At 47.6% G+C, this 16604-nt stretch overlaps 1 protein-coding gene across 3 annotated transcripts in view; it reads left to right on the top strand.

Annotated features, from left to right (window-relative positions):
• The first annotated feature begins 441 nt into the window (after positions 1 to 441).
• Positions 442 to 16604, top strand: part of SFXN5 (sideroflexin 5) — a 113225-nt gene continuing 97062 nt past the window's right edge. For 2 of the 3 annotated variants that reach the window (XM_087436575.1, XM_004435540.3), the window contains exons 1-2: positions 444 to 568; positions 11135 to 11203. In XM_087436575.1, coding sequence (XP_087292701.1) covers positions 461 to 568; positions 11135 to 11203 — 177 coding nt within the window. In that variant the 5' untranslated portion in view covers positions 444 to 460. Of the gene's footprint in view, positions 569 to 11134; positions 11204 to 16604 lie in introns of all 3 variants that reach the window. The other variant, XM_087436577.1, reaches the window with a different exon arrangement.

Genomic DNA, 16604 nt, shown 5'->3' on the forward strand with positions numbered 1-16604 from the left:
CCGCAGTGCAACTCCTTGCAGAAAGCCTTCCGAGATTAACCCTGCTGCGCCTGGAGTTCTTGCCCAGCTGGTCCCGGGTCTGACCCGCTTGAGTAGGGCTCTTATGGGCTGCAGCTCCAGGAGAGACGCCCACCGCAGCAACTCAAACTTCTAGGGGCAGGTCACCAGCGAGGGGTCGCCCCGTAGCCCCCTGTCGGGATCTTAAGAGTCGTACATGCACGCTCTTCCCGGACTGCCGACCCCTGCAAAACTGGCGGCGGGAACCGAGCTCCTGTCTGAGTCGGTGCAACTCTCCGCAGTCTAGGGGTGTCCAGCGCCGTGACGAGAAAAACTACACTCCCCACAACCCCTTGCGCCTCCGGCTCGCTGCGGTTGCTTACGGCCAATCGCGAGAGGCAGCTGTGGCGGGGGCCGAGGAGGGACATTTTAAAAGGGCCGGAGATTGCGGGCGTCAGTGGCCATGGCGGATACAGCGACTACAGCATCGGCGGCGGCGGCGGCGGCTAGTGCCGCTAACGCCTCGACCGATGCACCTCCTTTCCAGCTGGGCAAACCCCGCTTCCAGCAGGTGAGGACCGGGCTGTGGGCTGCGGGTTGGCAGGTGGCACAGGGAGGGTGAGCAAACTCCGCTCCCAAACCCTCTTTAGCCCTAGGGTGTCCGACCCGCGGCCACTGGGGAGCCTGCCGCGACTGCCTCGGGGACCTCGGCCACAGCTGCCCTTTTCCCATTGGTCAGTGGGGTGGGCGAGGACTCCCACCTTGGCTCCCCATTGGCCGCCGGCGCCGTCGCTCCGCGGCTGCCCGCGCCCCCCAGCTTCTCCCGCCCGAGGCGCTCTGTGATTGGCCACTGAGGGCAGCGGCCCGGAATCCGGGGGCCTGGGTCCGAGTTGGGTCTGCAGGGTCGCTTTGGGCTGTGCCGCCGTCCGCTCCGGGCGGAAAGTTCGAGTCTGGCCCTGGGTGAGAAGTTGGCGTGGCCGAGGTGCCGTGTAACTTTTTCCCCAGGTGGTGACTAGTTTCTTTCCGAGCTGCTGACGGAGCCTCTGGGCAGCACCCGCGCCCCGCGGTCGCGCTCCCAGCCCTGGATCCCACACCGGGTCCGCCGTGCGCGTCGGGTCGGGGCCAGGAGGCGGGGGTGCCCGCGGCCCGGCGACCCCTGTCCCCTCGCGGGGGTTCGCTGACGCACCAGGTCAGCCGGTGGTGCCCTGCAGGGGACAGAGCGAGGACGTGCAGGGAGAGCCAGGGTGCGGAGGAAACGCTGTGTCATCCCCCGGGACCGCCGGCCGCTCGGGGGGTCCGCGTCCCCCGGAGCCCGCCCCAGCCCCTCCCGCGCTGCGACCTCCGCAGGGGGTCGCCGCACCCGGGCCCTGGCGCCGCCGAGCGCTCAGCTCTGTCCGACCCGGTCGGGCCCTTCGGGGCGCGATGACAGCGGTCCTTTAACTCCGGGACCCCGACAGGGCGTCGCTAAGTCGCCCTCGGTCACGGAGAGGGGGATCGAACCCGCGGCCCGGGCTGGAGGCTGAGAGGGGCCGTTCCGACGCCGCGGGCCGCCGCGTACTCTGTCCCCCGCTGCCTCCAGCGCCAAGGAAATGGACTTTATTAGGAAAAGGGCGAAGAGACTCTGCCGAAGTGACCTGGGCTTGTCTTGGGTGGGGGCAGCAGAGGCGGACAGAAAGAACTTTGCAGGAAGGAAGGAAATTGTGCAAAGGTCGGTGCGGTGGGTTTGGTTTTGTTTTTTTGGTGGTGGTAGGAGAGGGACTGGTTCCAGCAAAGTGGTGCAGCAAGGTTCGCTGATAATTAAGGAAATGCAGTCCTGAGACTTCTGAGAAAATGTCCCCACTGTTTTTAAACAGGATTTGAATTCCTTTAAAAAATAGACCATCTCGGCATGTAGGTGTCTAAGGCGACACTTCATATCTCCCTGCCCGTGTAGGATGCCACCTAGGATGACTGTCAGGGATGCCTCTGCCTGGACTCAAGTGACTCTTCATTGGCTGTCCCCTGTTCCTGGCCCTCCACACACCTTCTATTCATCCTTCAAGGCTCAGTCAGGCCCACCTCCTCGGGAAACATTTCCTCCCTTCCCCTGTGACATTACCCCTGGTGGGACCAGGTCATGACTCCCTCCTGCCTCTTCGGCCACCCAAAGTGTGATCCTCGTAGGTCAGCCTTTCCTGACAGTGTGCCCTGTGGTCCTCAACTACTTTTCTGTGTGATCTCTTGGTCTCTTCAACCCGTGTGTGTGTGCCTTTTGAGGGAAGGGGCTGATCTTGCCCTTCTCTTGTGTCGTCCCCCCCCCCCCGCCCCAGGTGGGGCTAGATACATAGTAATGTGCTAAATAAAGATTCGTGGGTTATTTTCTTCCGGTACCTGTTCTGGGACATTCAGTCACACAACAGATATTTATTGAGAACTTCCAAATGGGTTTAATGACTGAGCCCTTTGCTGTGATCACCGCTGGAGCCATAAACGCACATTTGAGACTACCCCCATCCTGGAAGCCATTGCTGGAATCTCTTTTTGGCACCGCTCTGGAGGGCAGTAGAAGTGTTTGTTGTACTTCCCTTTGAAGCACCCCTCCTCCAGCACAGTGACCTGCATAAAGCACAGTGCATGCAGTTCACCCATGTTAAGGAACTTCTCTTTCCCCTGAACCTGCTCCTCCCACACTGCTCCCTGGTTGTGCACGCAGCCCAACCTGCCACCCAACTGACTCCCAAGGAACCTAGGAGTCGCCTATATGCTTCCCTTCCTCACCCTCACCCTCTAAATACAACCAGAGGCCCAGCGTTCTCATTTTTTAAACAGCTCTCAAATCCACCGGTCTCTCCTGCTGGAATCCTAGACCAAGCCCCCTTCATCTATCTCCTGAGTGGCTGTGGAAGCCTCCTGACAGGTCTCCCAGCTTCCACTCTGGCCCTCTTCCAATCCCTCCCTCTTCCGCGTGGCAGTCCCAACAATGCAGGTCTGATGAGGTGACCCCCCCACTCCCCCACTTAAACACCCTCCACTGTCTTCCCCTGCTTCTGAGATAAAGACCTCACTTTTGAAGAGTCTCCAAAGGCCTGCATGGCCCACCTCATGCTGACCTCTTCTTCCTCGAATTGAACCCCCACCCACCCCCTCAAACACTCCTCCCCACCACACTGGCTGCTTTCAGCCTCTTGAACCCTGAGTGATTCATAATCCAGGGTCCATTCCCAGGGCCCACACCATGGACACCACCCTTGATCCCCAACCAGTCTCAGCGCTTTCTGCAAGACCAAGTGCCAAGGTCTTTTCTCACTCCCTGGAGTTGTCCCAAAACCTACTTCCTTTCCTCCTTCAAGGATTTCTCTGTGCAGGAGGGCAGGAAGAGGAAGGGCACTGAGCAGCGTCAGGGTGGAGGAAGGTAGCTCACCTTGATGGGCTTTGGTCTGTGACCACCTTTTTCCCTGTAAGATGATGCTGATAGCCAAGCATTGTTCCAACCTTTTTTGCATATTGACTTATTTAATTTTCACAACAGCCCTGTGAGACAGGTACAGTTATCCCTTATACTGTAGGTGAGAAAACTGCAGCACACCAACAGATTGACTAACTTCCTGGGCACTCTGGCTCCAGAGTCCATGTTTGTTTCTTACTTTTTTATTTTGGAGGTTTTCAAACATACAAAAATGGAGACAATTGTCAATGAACTCCTATACACCCATCACTCCACTTCAACACTGTAAGGCCAGCCTCATTTCATCTATATGCCCCCCACCAATGGATTATTTTAATGCAAAGGCCAGACATCCCATGATTTCGTTGTACCTGCTAGTAAGTATCTCTAAAAAATAAGGACTTTTTGGTTAGTTGTTGTGGGTTTTTTTTTTTTTTTGGTGAGGAAGATTGGCCCTGAGCTAACATCTGCTGCCAATACTCCTCTTTTTTTTTTGCTTGAGGAAGATTGTCGCTGAGCTAACATCTGTGCCGATCTTCCTCTACTTTATATATGGGACGCTGCTGCAGCATGGCTTGATGAGCCACGCATAGGTCCGTGCCCGGGATCCAAACCCGTGAACCTGGGGCTGCCGAAGCAGAGCACGTGAACTTAACCGCTATGCCACTGGGCTGGCCCCTTGGTTAGTTTTTTTTTAATAAGCTTTTTCATTTTGGAATAATTTTATATTTACAGAAGTCAAAAAGATAACAGAAGTTCTGTCTAACCCTCACCCAGTGTCCGCTAATATCACCATCTCACATTACTATGGTGCAGTTGTCAAGACTAGGAAACTAACGTTGGGACATTACTGTTAACTACTCTCCAGACTTAATTGGATTTCACTACTTTTTACACTAATGTTCTTTTTCTGTTCCAGGATACCTTCCAGGATCCCACATTACATTTAGTTGTCATGTCTCCTTAGTCTCCTCTGGTCTATGATAGTTTCTCAGGTTTTCCTTGTTTTTGATGACCTTGACGGTTTTGAGAAGTACTGGTCAGATATTTTGTAGAATGTCCCTCAGTTTGGGTTTGTCTAGTGTCTTTCTCATGATTAGACTGGGGTTATGGTTTTGGGGGAAGAATATCACAGAGATGAAGTGCCTTCTTTTTCATCTGGTGTCAGAGGGGTTTTTTTGATTAGTTTTAACATAACCATTAGCACAATACCATTAACGCACCTAAAATAATTATTTCTTAATATTAGCAAACCAGTCACTATTTATCTTTGTCTGTGTGGGCTGCTATAACAAAATACCATAGATTGAAAGCTTATAAACAACAGAAATTTATTTCTTATGGTTCTGGAGGCTGGAAGTCCAAGGCAAGGCATTGGCTGATTCAGCGTCTGATGAGAACCAGCTTTCTTTTTCATAGATAGCGCCTTCTAGCTCCAACCTCACATGGCAGAAGGGTGGAGGGGTCTTTCTGGGGTGTTTTTTATAAGGGCACTAATCGTACTCATGAGGTCTCTGCCCTCATGACCTCATCACCTCCCAAAGGCCCCACCTCCTAATAGCATCACCTTGGGGGTTAGGATTTCATTGTAAGACTTTTAGGGGGACACAAACGTTCAGTCCATTGCACAATTTGCATTTCCCTGATTGTCACATCATTTTTAAAATAATTGGTTTGTTTGCATCAGGATTCCAGAAGGCCCACAATTATCTTTGACTGATATGTCCCTTTTGTCTCTTCTCATCCATTTGTTCTCCTTCCCTCTTTTTTTCTGTTTGTTGAAGAAACTGGGTTATTTGTCCTGTAGAATTTCCCTCATTCTGAATGTGCCTGAAAGTGTCTCTGGTATTATTTAACAGGTTCCTCTGTCCCCTGTTGTTCCTATAAACTGGCAATCCGTGCTTTTAACCACTGCCCTATATTGCCTAGCGAAAGGAAGATGACAAGACAACCCCCGGGGAAGCTCTGTGAGCTGACTGCTCCTTTTCCTCTTCCCACTTGTTTTTGGCAAGTTGAGGCACCAGGACAGGAAACAAACACACATGCTTCTTCTCATTTGTGTTTCAGTCTATCCAGAAACATGTTTGTTTTGTTTTTTTTCCCTAAACTTCCTTGCTCCTTTGGAAGTCTCACTTTTCTGCTAAGATGACTGGGGGTGTGGGTGTACTGTGTGTGTGCTGGGTCCGAAATCGACCGAGGCCTATGACGGCAGAGCAGGTGGGTTCACAGGGCTCCCTCTGGGGTAGGAGGAGCTCGCTGGGCAGGAGGATGCACTCTTCACTTCAAGGCTGAGAGGTGTCTGTGGGCTGAGTCGGGAGGCAGTGGGGAAATTTCTCATATAGTTTGCCTGAAATAAGTTCTAAAATGAAAGTGCCTTGCAGGTAGTTATGTGTTTTCATCATTTCCATCCTATAGGCTGGAGAGTGACTGTTTCCCAGAGCTGGGCCTGGGCCTGGTTTGTGCTGTTGACAGGGCCAACACCTAGTCCAGTGACTCGCAACCCCTGCTGCACATTAATCACCTGGGCAGGTTTTTTAACAGACACTGATGCCTGGAGCACCCCGACTAGGCCAATAGAATTGAATCCCTGGGTGTACAGCCTGGTTTCTGGAATACCCAGATGATTCAGTGTGCAGCCTGGTTGAGGACTACTGAGCTGGTCCAGCCCTTCTTCTGCCTTTGGGCTGCAGGTTCAATGAGTATTCTATTCCTAATCCAGAAGAGCAGTGGTTTAGAGGTCTGGGTCCAGGAGGGCTGTCAGTTTCTTCTCAGGCCTTTCCCCTCAGCTCCTGCTTCCAAGGCCCGCTCTGCCCCAGGGGCGGTGGAGGTGGCAAGGCAGCTTGCTGCTGCTGTTCTGAGCCCCTGCTGAGAATTAGCTGACTCACCTTTTTACTGGAGGGAAAGGGAAGGAATCACTTGTCTGTCTCATTCTTCCAGTTAAGAAAAAGGGAAGGAAAAACATCCTCTGATTGGGTAAAGATGGGGGCTGAATTTTGGAGGGAAAAAAAGGTCATACATTTTAAACTATTGAGAAAATAAAAATTAATCAGACTGGGAAAGTAGAAACCTTCCCAGCCATTCATCAGGCTGGGAGGACACACCCATAAAGCCAGCTACAAAGAAACAGTGTTTCTCGCAAGGACCGGCTTCAGCTATAAAGTATCCTAACAACTTCCTTCTTTGAGTAACCACTCTCCAACTCACTGAGAAAATGCATTCTCCAAGATCATAGATTGCCAGAAACGTTACTATTTAAAACCATATCAGTAGGACTGAAACATCCCGCTTTTGATTGGTGGGTCTGTGTCACTTTAACTCAGAGAATCAGCCCAAGTGCAGAGCTTCAAATAGGGAGTCTGGATGCAACCTGCCACATTTATCCTAACTTTATAGTTTCTAAGGAAACAAGATTCTGCACCCACTTCTCAGTCCAGATCTGTGTGGACCCTTTTCCCCACAGCCTTGCTTTGCCTTGAGCCTATTAAAGCACTATTTCACTTAAAATTTACTCCACCTTTCTCCAGAATTCTATACTAACTCAATTTTTTTCCGTCTGTTTGGTGAAATACCCCGTAGTTCCTCTGCTGTGAGGCCTCCCCCGTTGCAATGAGTCAGTAAACCTGACTTTGTCAGTCTACAGGTCTGTCTCTGGGGGGGTCTTAGGTTGACTGGGCTAGGACATTATCATCTGTGCTTAGTATTTCCAACTCAGAATGCCTTTCTTGAATCTCAGGCCTCCATTTCCAAGTGTTTACTTAAAAGTTACATCTGGAAGGCCCTTTAAGTATCTCAAATGTACGTGACGAATACAGAACTTTTATCTCCCTCTCCACTAAATCAGTCTGCTTCTTGCTTTCCTTATCCTGGTTAATAAGCATTAGTGTCTAACTAGAAATCCAGCATGATCTGTGGCTCTCTGTTCTTCCTCATTGCCCAGTTGGTCAGCCTTGCTCCACTCCCAGGACGTAGCACAGTGCTGGGCGCACAGTTGGTCCTCAGTAGCTATTTGGCGAATGAATGAATAAACCTCAGGGTTCTGGGGCAGTTTCTGACTCCAGCCTTCATGCCTTCCAGCTCTGCTTGGTAAACTCATCCATCCGCCCATCCCAGCTCCTCTGTGAAGGCTCCTTGACTCACTAGGAAGAAATAACCTGTGTCCCTACTGCACTGTACGATGCCTCATTTAAGCACTGATCACAGTGTTCTGTAGTTGTTTACTTCTTTGTCTCTCTTGATAGACTCGGCTCCTTGAGGGCTTGTCCGTTGTGTTGTTCCCTCAGCCTAGCTCAGAAGGGGTTTCTAGATATCTGTGGGGCAAAATGTTTTACCTAGGACTCTCTCTCAGTGGCAGTGGTGGAGAGTGACAGGGCTGGCAGGGCTGGGACAGGATGAAAACAATGCCAGACCACAGGGTAAGTCATGGAAGTTTCCACTGGACCATCTTCCAGAAGCTGCTTCACTCAGGCTCTTCTCCTTCCAGGCCCTCACCTCTGCCCCTGCTGATCCTCTTCCCTCCTTGGGCCGCTAACTGCCATGCTCTTGTGCTTTCAAATCCTACCCTCCCTTCAAAGCCCAGCCCTGGCTCCCCTCCTCCAGGAAGCCACCTGGCCATTGGCTGCTCACCAGCCCCTTCATACATTCCTGTGGCAGGTGTGTTTGTGGAGCCTTTTCTAGATGTGCAACACGAGACTAGAAACCAAGGAGGGTATGGAGAGAGCGTCCAATAGCCCACATCCTTCAGGAGCTTATAATCGAGTAATATACCAGTTTGTATTTTAATTTAAATATATATATATTTTAAATAGAATATTACCCCTATGTATTATACATAGTGCTGACGTTTTCATTTTAAAAGCAATATAAAAGATATAGAAATAAAAATCACTCATATTCCTATTACCCAGGGGTAATCTCTGTTAACATTTTAATGTTTTCATCTAGCTTTTTAAAAAGTATAATTTTGAGCTTTTTATTTTGAAACAGTTTCATTCTTACAGAGAAGTTGCAGGAAGAATACAGAGGAATTCCATATACCCTTTGCCTAGATCCACCAGTTTTTAACATTTTGTCACATTTCCTTTACTATTCTCTTTGTCTCCGGGTGGTCATAAAGTCCAGAAACACAGCAGAGATATGTGATACCAAGCACATCTTCAATCTGTAAATAAAATAATAGTACTTACTCTCCAGATTTTATCACCACCCTGTATATTGACACATATTATTTTTTCTCCACCATTTGAGAGTAGGTCACGTTCATTTATCCCTTAATACTCAGTGTATCCTTAAGAACAAGGACATTCTCTTACATTTTTGTCTTAGTCTGTTTGGGCTGTTATAACAAAAATAGCGTAGACTGGGTACCTTATAAACAACAGAAATTAATTTCTCTGAGTTCTGGAGGCTGGGAAGTCCAAGATTAAGGTACTGGCGGATTTGCTGTCTGGTTCATAGACAGCCACTGGTTCATTCTTCTCAATGTGTCCTCACATGGCAGAAGGGGCAAAGGAATTCTCTGGAGTCTCTTTTATAAGGGCACTAATGCCATTCATGAAGGCTCTGCCTTGATTTCTAATCACCTCCCAAAGACCCCCACCTCCAAATACTGTCACCTAAGGGGTTAGGATTTAACATATGAATTTTGAGAGGACACTAATATTCAGTCTATAGCAATTATATTCAGGAAATTTAATATGGATACAATACTTTTATTCATCTATAATCCCTATTCCAATTTTGTCAATTGTCTTTTTTTAATGTCCTTGAGAGCATTTTCACCTCTAGCCCAGGATTCAATCCAGAATCACGTGTTGCCTTTAGTTGTCTTGTCTCTTTAGTTTCCTTTAATGTGGAGGAGTTCCTCAGTCTCTCTTTGTCTTTATGACACTGACATATTTGATGAACAAGGCCGATTATGTTATGGAACGCTCCTCAGTTTGGGTTTGTCTGATGTGTCCTCATGATTAGATTCAGGCCCTCCAGAATACTATGTGAGTACTACAGGGAACTTCTCAGAGTAACACATCCAGAGGCACACAATGTCCATTTGCCCCTCCTTGATCCTTTTAACCTGTCCCCATCATTTTGTGGAGTGGTACTTCATTACTTTCTAGCACAACAAAATGTACCGTCTTGTACCTTCGCTGCCCCGGACCTGGAATCCGCCCCTTCTCTACGGAACCCTGGTTTGTTCTAGTGGACCAGGATCTGGATGTCATTCTGTCTCTTTGCTATCCATTTACTACCCGTCTAGCTCTGTTTATCTCCTTGTCTGTTAAGTTGGAATCATCCTGTTTAGATGCATTTCACAAAATCATAAGCATTTTTCCATGTCATAAACGTTGTCTGAAAACGTAATTTTAAACGGCTGCATAGTGTTCAGTCATATGAATGGACCATCATTTATTTAACCATCTACCTTTATAAATAATGCAGCAGTGAGTGTCCTCAGCATGTACCTCTGACCACACCTCTGGACATCTCTTGATTGTTTTCTTAGACTAAATTCTTAGAGGTGCAATTTTGCTAGACAACAGTGTGAGCATCAGGTATAAGTGGGGAAATGGTTTAGGCCACTTGAGTTATAAGATGTTAGAGAAGCCACTGTTTTCGTTAGGAATGGTGCTGAAGCTTGATCTGGTCTGTGAAAGACTGCACCCCGATGGGGTAGAAGTAGTGAGTGGAGGGTCTGCCTCACGCAGGGGTTGCCATGGGGAGCAGAGAGATGGAGGTGGCAAGGGGCCTGGTGTGTGGAGGGGACTTTGAGGTGACCTGGGGCCTACTGTAGGGTCTTTATGGGGAAGGGAAAGGAGCAGAAGTTGGCTGCAGGGTCTGGTGTCCTAGTGCGCAAGGAGAGGGAGTGCAGAGGATGGTTTGGAGAGCTGTGAGCTCCAGGGAGGATTTGGTGCCAAGCTGGAGAGCCGGGAGTGTAGCGAGGCATGAACTCCCAGCGCTTGCAGCTCTCCCCTTTATAGCCCAGCTTGGTGCCCTCTCTCCTCCCCTCAAGCTGGCTCTGGCCCCCAGGCAGAAGGCCCAGCAGTAGCATTGCTCGGTTTCCTTTCATTGTGTCCTAATGCCTGTGGCCTGCTTAGCACAAAGCCCTCGTTTTCTGGGGCAAGGCTGGGGGGAGCTGGCCCCTTGTCCTGGGCCTCACAGCAGCTCCAGAGCTATGGGGGAAGGAGGGCCTGAGGTCTGCAAGCTGGGCACTATCAGGCTTGAGCTCTGCCTGTGGGAGCTTTCTCTGGGGGCAGGGCCTGAGCTGGACCTTGGAGAGGGACCCTCCCTCACTCGAGAGGTCCTAAGCAAAGCAGGGAGGCTGCAGTGGGCAGGGAAGGCTGGGCGAGGGCAGGGGACCAGGCCTCACCTCCAGCCTGTGTGCTCAGCAGTGCTTGGGAGCTACTAGAAGGCTTGGAGAGGATCTCAGGGCATTGGGGGGAGAGGGAAAAAGTGGGACACACCTTGAAGAGATGTTGGGACTGGTCATTCAGTGTCGTAATGGTCTTTCTGAGTTGACTTTAGAAAGCCCTCAGACCTGGGAAAGCTGCCCTCAGGTCACTGAGAAGTGAGGCCTCGTTGGTATTCATCACCCACATGGGGAGTCCTAGGGACTGTGCGACCCCAATAGTAAGGGTGGGCTGTGGGGTGGGGTTCCCCAGTGTCTGGAGGATGGCGTACAGCAGCTGATCTACTCTCTTCTTCCTCCTCCCGCTCCAGACATCCTTCTATGGTCGCTTCAGGCACTTCTTGGATATCATTGACCCTCGCACACTGTTTGTCACTGAGGTAAGTCATGGCTGTAACTCTCAATGGAGGCCCCTTGGCCTTTGTACCTTGTCACTTTAGCAGATCCATGGAGCACTGAGCTAACATCTGATGCCAATCCTCCTCTTTGTTTTTTTTTTTTTTTTGCTGAGGAATATTGGCCCTGGGCTAACATCCATGCCTGTCCTCCTCTACTTTATATGGGACGCTGCCACAGCATGGCTTGACAAGCAGTGTGGGTCGGTGCGCGCCCGGGATCCAAACCTGCGAACCCGGGGCCGCCGAAGCAGAGCGAGCACACTTAATGGCTATGCCACTGGGCCGGCCCCCTGTGTGTACGCTTTAGACACATTATCTCATCTCATTTGGATCTCACAACATCCCTTTAAGGTGGATGTATATCATCATTATTATTTCAAACTTTAATAAAAGTATTACCAAACACATGAATTATATGCTCATTACAAAATTTCAAACAGTATAGATGTGTTTAAGTAGAACAAAAAAGCGTCCTTCATACACTTTCCCTACCCAGTTCCCTCCTCTCACGTGTAATATTAGGTTTATTAAGGTATAATTTACCTTTTATATATGAACCGTTCTGTGAGTTTTGACAGACATTCAGTCATGTATCCACCACCACAGTGAAGACGCAGAACATTTCCATCACTCTAAAGTGTTCCATCATGTCTGTTTTTAATCAGTCCCCCCCTGCCCCACCCGTTTTCTGGCAACCACTCATCTGTTTTATGTCATATAAATGGAATCCTACAGTGTGCAGCTTTGTACGTCTGGCTTCTTTCCCTTCATATAGTGCTTTTGAGATTCATCGATGTCATTGCATGTATCAGTACTTCATCACTTCTTATGGCTGAGTAGTATTCCACTGAAAGAATGTTCCAGAATTTGTTAATCCATCTACTTGTTGATGAACACCTGGACTCTTTCCAGTTTGGGGCTATTACGCATAAAACTGCGATGAGCATTCTTTGTGTGGATGTTTGCTTTCATTTGTCTTGAGTAAATAACTAGGCCTGGGATTGCTGGCTGATGTGGTAAGTGTGGTAAGTGTATGTTTAACTTCATAGGAAACTGCCAAACTGTTATTCAAAGTGGCTGTACATTTTACATTTCCATCACAATGTTCTACTTGCTCCACATCCTCACCAGTACCTGGTATTGTCAAATTTAAATTTATTGTCAAATTTATTTCAGCCATACTAAGAAGTGTGTCTTTATAGTCTTTGTATATGTATTCACAAATGTATGTAGGAATGTATGCACATACAAAGTAGCAAATGTTTATTAAGCACTTACTGTGAGCAAGGCAGTGTTGTAAGCATTTTACATGTGTTAGCTTGTCAGATGAACTCAAAGCAACCCTATGAGGTAGATACTATTATAAGTTCCATTTTACAGATGAGGAAACAGACAGAAGTTAAGTCTCATGCACATGGTGCTGGCCAGTGATGGAGCCAGGGTATGAACCCAGGTAAGCTTGTCTCTAGAACCCTTATTCTTAGCCAGTTTGCATTCCTGTTCAGGTAACTCAAGTTTAAGGAACTCTCCCAAGGTTACTCCTGCCCTGGGCCCCCACATACCCTGAGGCAAGTCATGGAGCCTCTGAGTCGGCTTCCTAGAGAACAGCACTTCTCTGGACATCTTCTCTGTGCTGAACATTGGCTTGCTTCAGCCCCAGGGTTGATGAGCTCTGGGAGGGCAAAGTCATAATGGAAAGAAGCACAGGCCTGATAGGCACCTGGGCCTAGAACCATCCCCACTGTGCCTGGAGGAGCAGCCCAGTAACGGGAAATGTGGGAATTACCCTGATATGTTGTTTCCTACTGCATCTCAGCAAGGATGAAAGGCTCGAGTATTTTACTGACTGGGCTTACCTCTGGATGTACCACCTCTTAAGGGCAAGGCTGCTGTACCTCTGGGCCCTGTCTGGATTCTCCTAAGGAGTAATCAATGCAATCACGTAACAATTAGAAGAACACCAAATTAGAGAAACTGCTTACCTAGCCTAGGTTATGTGTCTTTAGAAAGTTCCAGAATGGTGCAAAACTAGATACAGGTGCATCATAAATCCCAAGATAAATGCCACCCGCTTGATGGAGGAGGCAGCAGAGGCCCGTGCTTAACTCAACAGATGGAGGTGCTGATGGTGGACTTTGAGGTGTGTTGAGAGATGATGGAGGGAGCCTTGGGGGGTCGGGAGGTATTTCAGTGCTCCCTAGATTACCACAAGCAGGCAGGGGCTTTAGGGATGGGTGGGCAGCTACAGCGTGGCATGCCACCTGTTCCAGGTGGTTCACACCCTCCCTCCTCTCCATCCACCCTCCTTTCATTCCCAGACCATTTCATTTCTCTACTCCTCCTGTACCACATCTTTCTTCTTTAACTCTTGCATTTTGAAAGGCCCCAACATTCTTGTACATCACTAAACCATTTTTGGTCTGTTTCCTCATCGGTAAATACAAAAATCCCATACTTTACTATTAACTGAAATATCAAAGCAACTTAACCATTTACTGACCAGAAAATAAACAATGCAACAGTAGTTTTAGAATATTTTTGGAATTTCTTGTGTTCCCTTCCCTCATCAAAGATTCTGATAGGCTTCCCAGAAAGATCTGTACCTCCTCTCCCCACCACACCGCAGTTGGGGACTGTTTTCAGCACTACCTGCTGGCCTTTTGGAAAGTTTCTGCCTGCAGAAGATCTTCTAGGCCCTAAAAACTCTGGAAGGGCCATGCATGGGACCTTCGGGCTCTCACTGGTTCTAGACCAGGCAGGTTGCTTAGCAAGGCCATCTGCATGGAAGCAATGAGAAATTAGAGGCACTGAGAGGAAAGAGTCTCTTATCTGAGCCCTTGCCTCATGAACTGTGGCACTACCAGGAGAGTCAGGATCCCCCTTCTGCTGGGCTCAGTCCACAGACCATGGCTCATGTCTGTAGGACACTGTTTCTCTATTGGCTCATGTCCTGGGAGGCAGTGTGGGGCAGTGGCTGCCCAGTCAGAGGAGATCTGGACAGGCCTGTTTGCCTGTGAGGGTAGGAGGGTAGAACATGAGGAGGTGGCTCTGGAAGCCGGCGGTTCTCGAGGTGGAAAGATCCTGGGCAGCTTGAGCCATCTGGTGACCTGCTTCTGAGGGGCATTAACTGAGTTAATGGATAGACTCATCTTGAGAGAGTTTGCAGCTACTTGTTTGCAGTTTATAATTGACCAAGCTTTAAAAAGATTCCAACGCTTGTATGTGTAATGAGGCGGAGGAAATTGTATTCACCGTAATTTCTCTTAGGAAGAAGGCTGTCTTTGTTCTAAGAATGTCTTGAGCAAGGCCTCAGAGGAGGAGGAGGTTGGTCTGCTTGACAGAGGGGGAAGAACTGTGCTTTTTGATCCTAAAAGGAGAGAGAAGAGAGAAGGAAGAAAAGGGAGAAACAGCGGGAAGGCGAGCAAGTGACGGCGATGAGTTGAAAGGCCAGTGGCTGGGCTCTTTTGAGACTGGTCATGCCAACTGTTCTTGTGAAAGTTGTTGATATGTCGCACTACTGTCCCCTCCACCATCATTCCTGGGAAGTTGTCAGTAGAGTCTGTTTGGTTCACGATATCTCTGCAGGAGTAGGTTATTTGGGGGCATCTTGAGGGGCTGTGAGTCTCCTGGCAGGGTGCAGTGTGTGCAGAATCAAGCCTGAGGAAGGAAACCACTAGGAACTGGCAGAAGCCCAGCTTTGGCCTTCCACATAGGTTGTGGAATTACATCTAGATCTCTGAGGGCGAGGCTGTACCAGCTGACGTTTAAGTTACTTTTAATTACAGACTGGAGATGAAAGGGATTTGCTATTCTGAATTCAATAATTATTTCAGAGAATGAATGATTGAAGGATTATCATCCTGAAGGGCATAGAAAACTAACTGAAATAGTGTTAACACCAACTGAGTGCTGATGTTGGTATAATAATCTGAAACTATTTGGGGTATAATAATCTGAAACTCTTTGGGGTATACTGTAGGATAGAATAAATAAGTAACTACACTAATTCTGGGAACCAAAGTTCTCACCATGGGAGTAGGGAGATACACATATAGAATAGGGACAAGACAGAGAGAACTCTGTGATGTTGTATTTAAATTGGAGGTATCAGTATGAACTCATGATTTACACACACACACACGCATTTACATTTATGTTTCCCAGTTTCCTGCCTCTGTTCACTGAATGGGCCTAGAGACAATGACACCCCAGAAACAATGTACCATTATCCACTAAGAGGAACCAGGGCTCCCTGGAGAGATGACCAAATCCACATCTGGGGCAAGGAGAGTTGCTCTGGAAAGTAAGAAAGTGCTCAAAGAATGATGAAGACACAGGAACTGGCTTGAAAGGAAACCCACTGGCCACATTTGGGACAATTTGAGCATTAAGAATAATAAAAGCAATGGATTATAACACACTTGAATAATACTAATAAATCCATGAGTCCATAGTAATAATAAAAATGTGGGAGGAGGAAGCTCTTCTTCACAGAAGAATATCAGCTAATAAATGTAGAAGGAAATAACCATTGTGTAATCCTCAATGAAATAACTGATTCCAACAGGATCTTTAATGGATGCTGTTTCTGCAGAGTAAAATGTTGTTGGGAAACAGGATATGTTATCAAGTAAGTATCACCCCGAAGATTATTTATCGATTACAAAGGGGGAAAGGTACCTTTACGATGGGGAGCTTGGATGACACCCCTTTAACAAGGTGAACAAACTTAGTATCACTAACTATGAAAGAAACTGACATTATGTGCCTCCTGATGTGATGTGGTCCTGGCATTAATCCCTAAATACTGGAAAATATGTGAAAGTCTAAAGAAGAAAATAAAAACTGCTCATTATCCCACCTGCCAGAAATAATCACCATTAACATTTTGGTGTATGTCTATGTACAAAATTAGGATGGTTTATATAATATGTATATATATGTGTGTGTGTATATATATCTATATAGATCTATCTAGATAGATCTATCTAGATAGATATATAAAGAATCATATATGATATGATATGATATATGTATACATAACATATATGTATACATGATGTATATTCTTTTTTCCATGTAGCGTATCTTAAGCATTTTTCCTTGTCATTAAATGTGTTTCAAAATGTTTTTAATAACTGCATAGTAGTCCAGGGTGTGGTTATTCTATAATTTATTTAATCATTTTCTTTATTGTTGACCATTTGGGTGGTTTCAAGTCTTTTGCCATTATAAATAATATTGTGATAAATATCCTTGAACATAAATCTACCCATATTTCTCTTTATTTCCTTTGGATAAATTCCTAGAAGTGGAATTTCTGAGTGAAAGACATTTTAAGGCTTTTCATATATATTGCCAAATTGCCCTGCAAATAGTACCA

Source organism: Ceratotherium simum, chromosome 11 (assembly GCF_057802395.1).
Source record: "Ceratotherium simum simum isolate JZ-2026a chromosome 11, ASM5780239v1, whole genome shotgun sequence".
Lineage (NCBI taxonomy): Eukaryota > Metazoa > Chordata > Mammalia > Perissodactyla > Rhinocerotidae > Ceratotherium > Ceratotherium simum.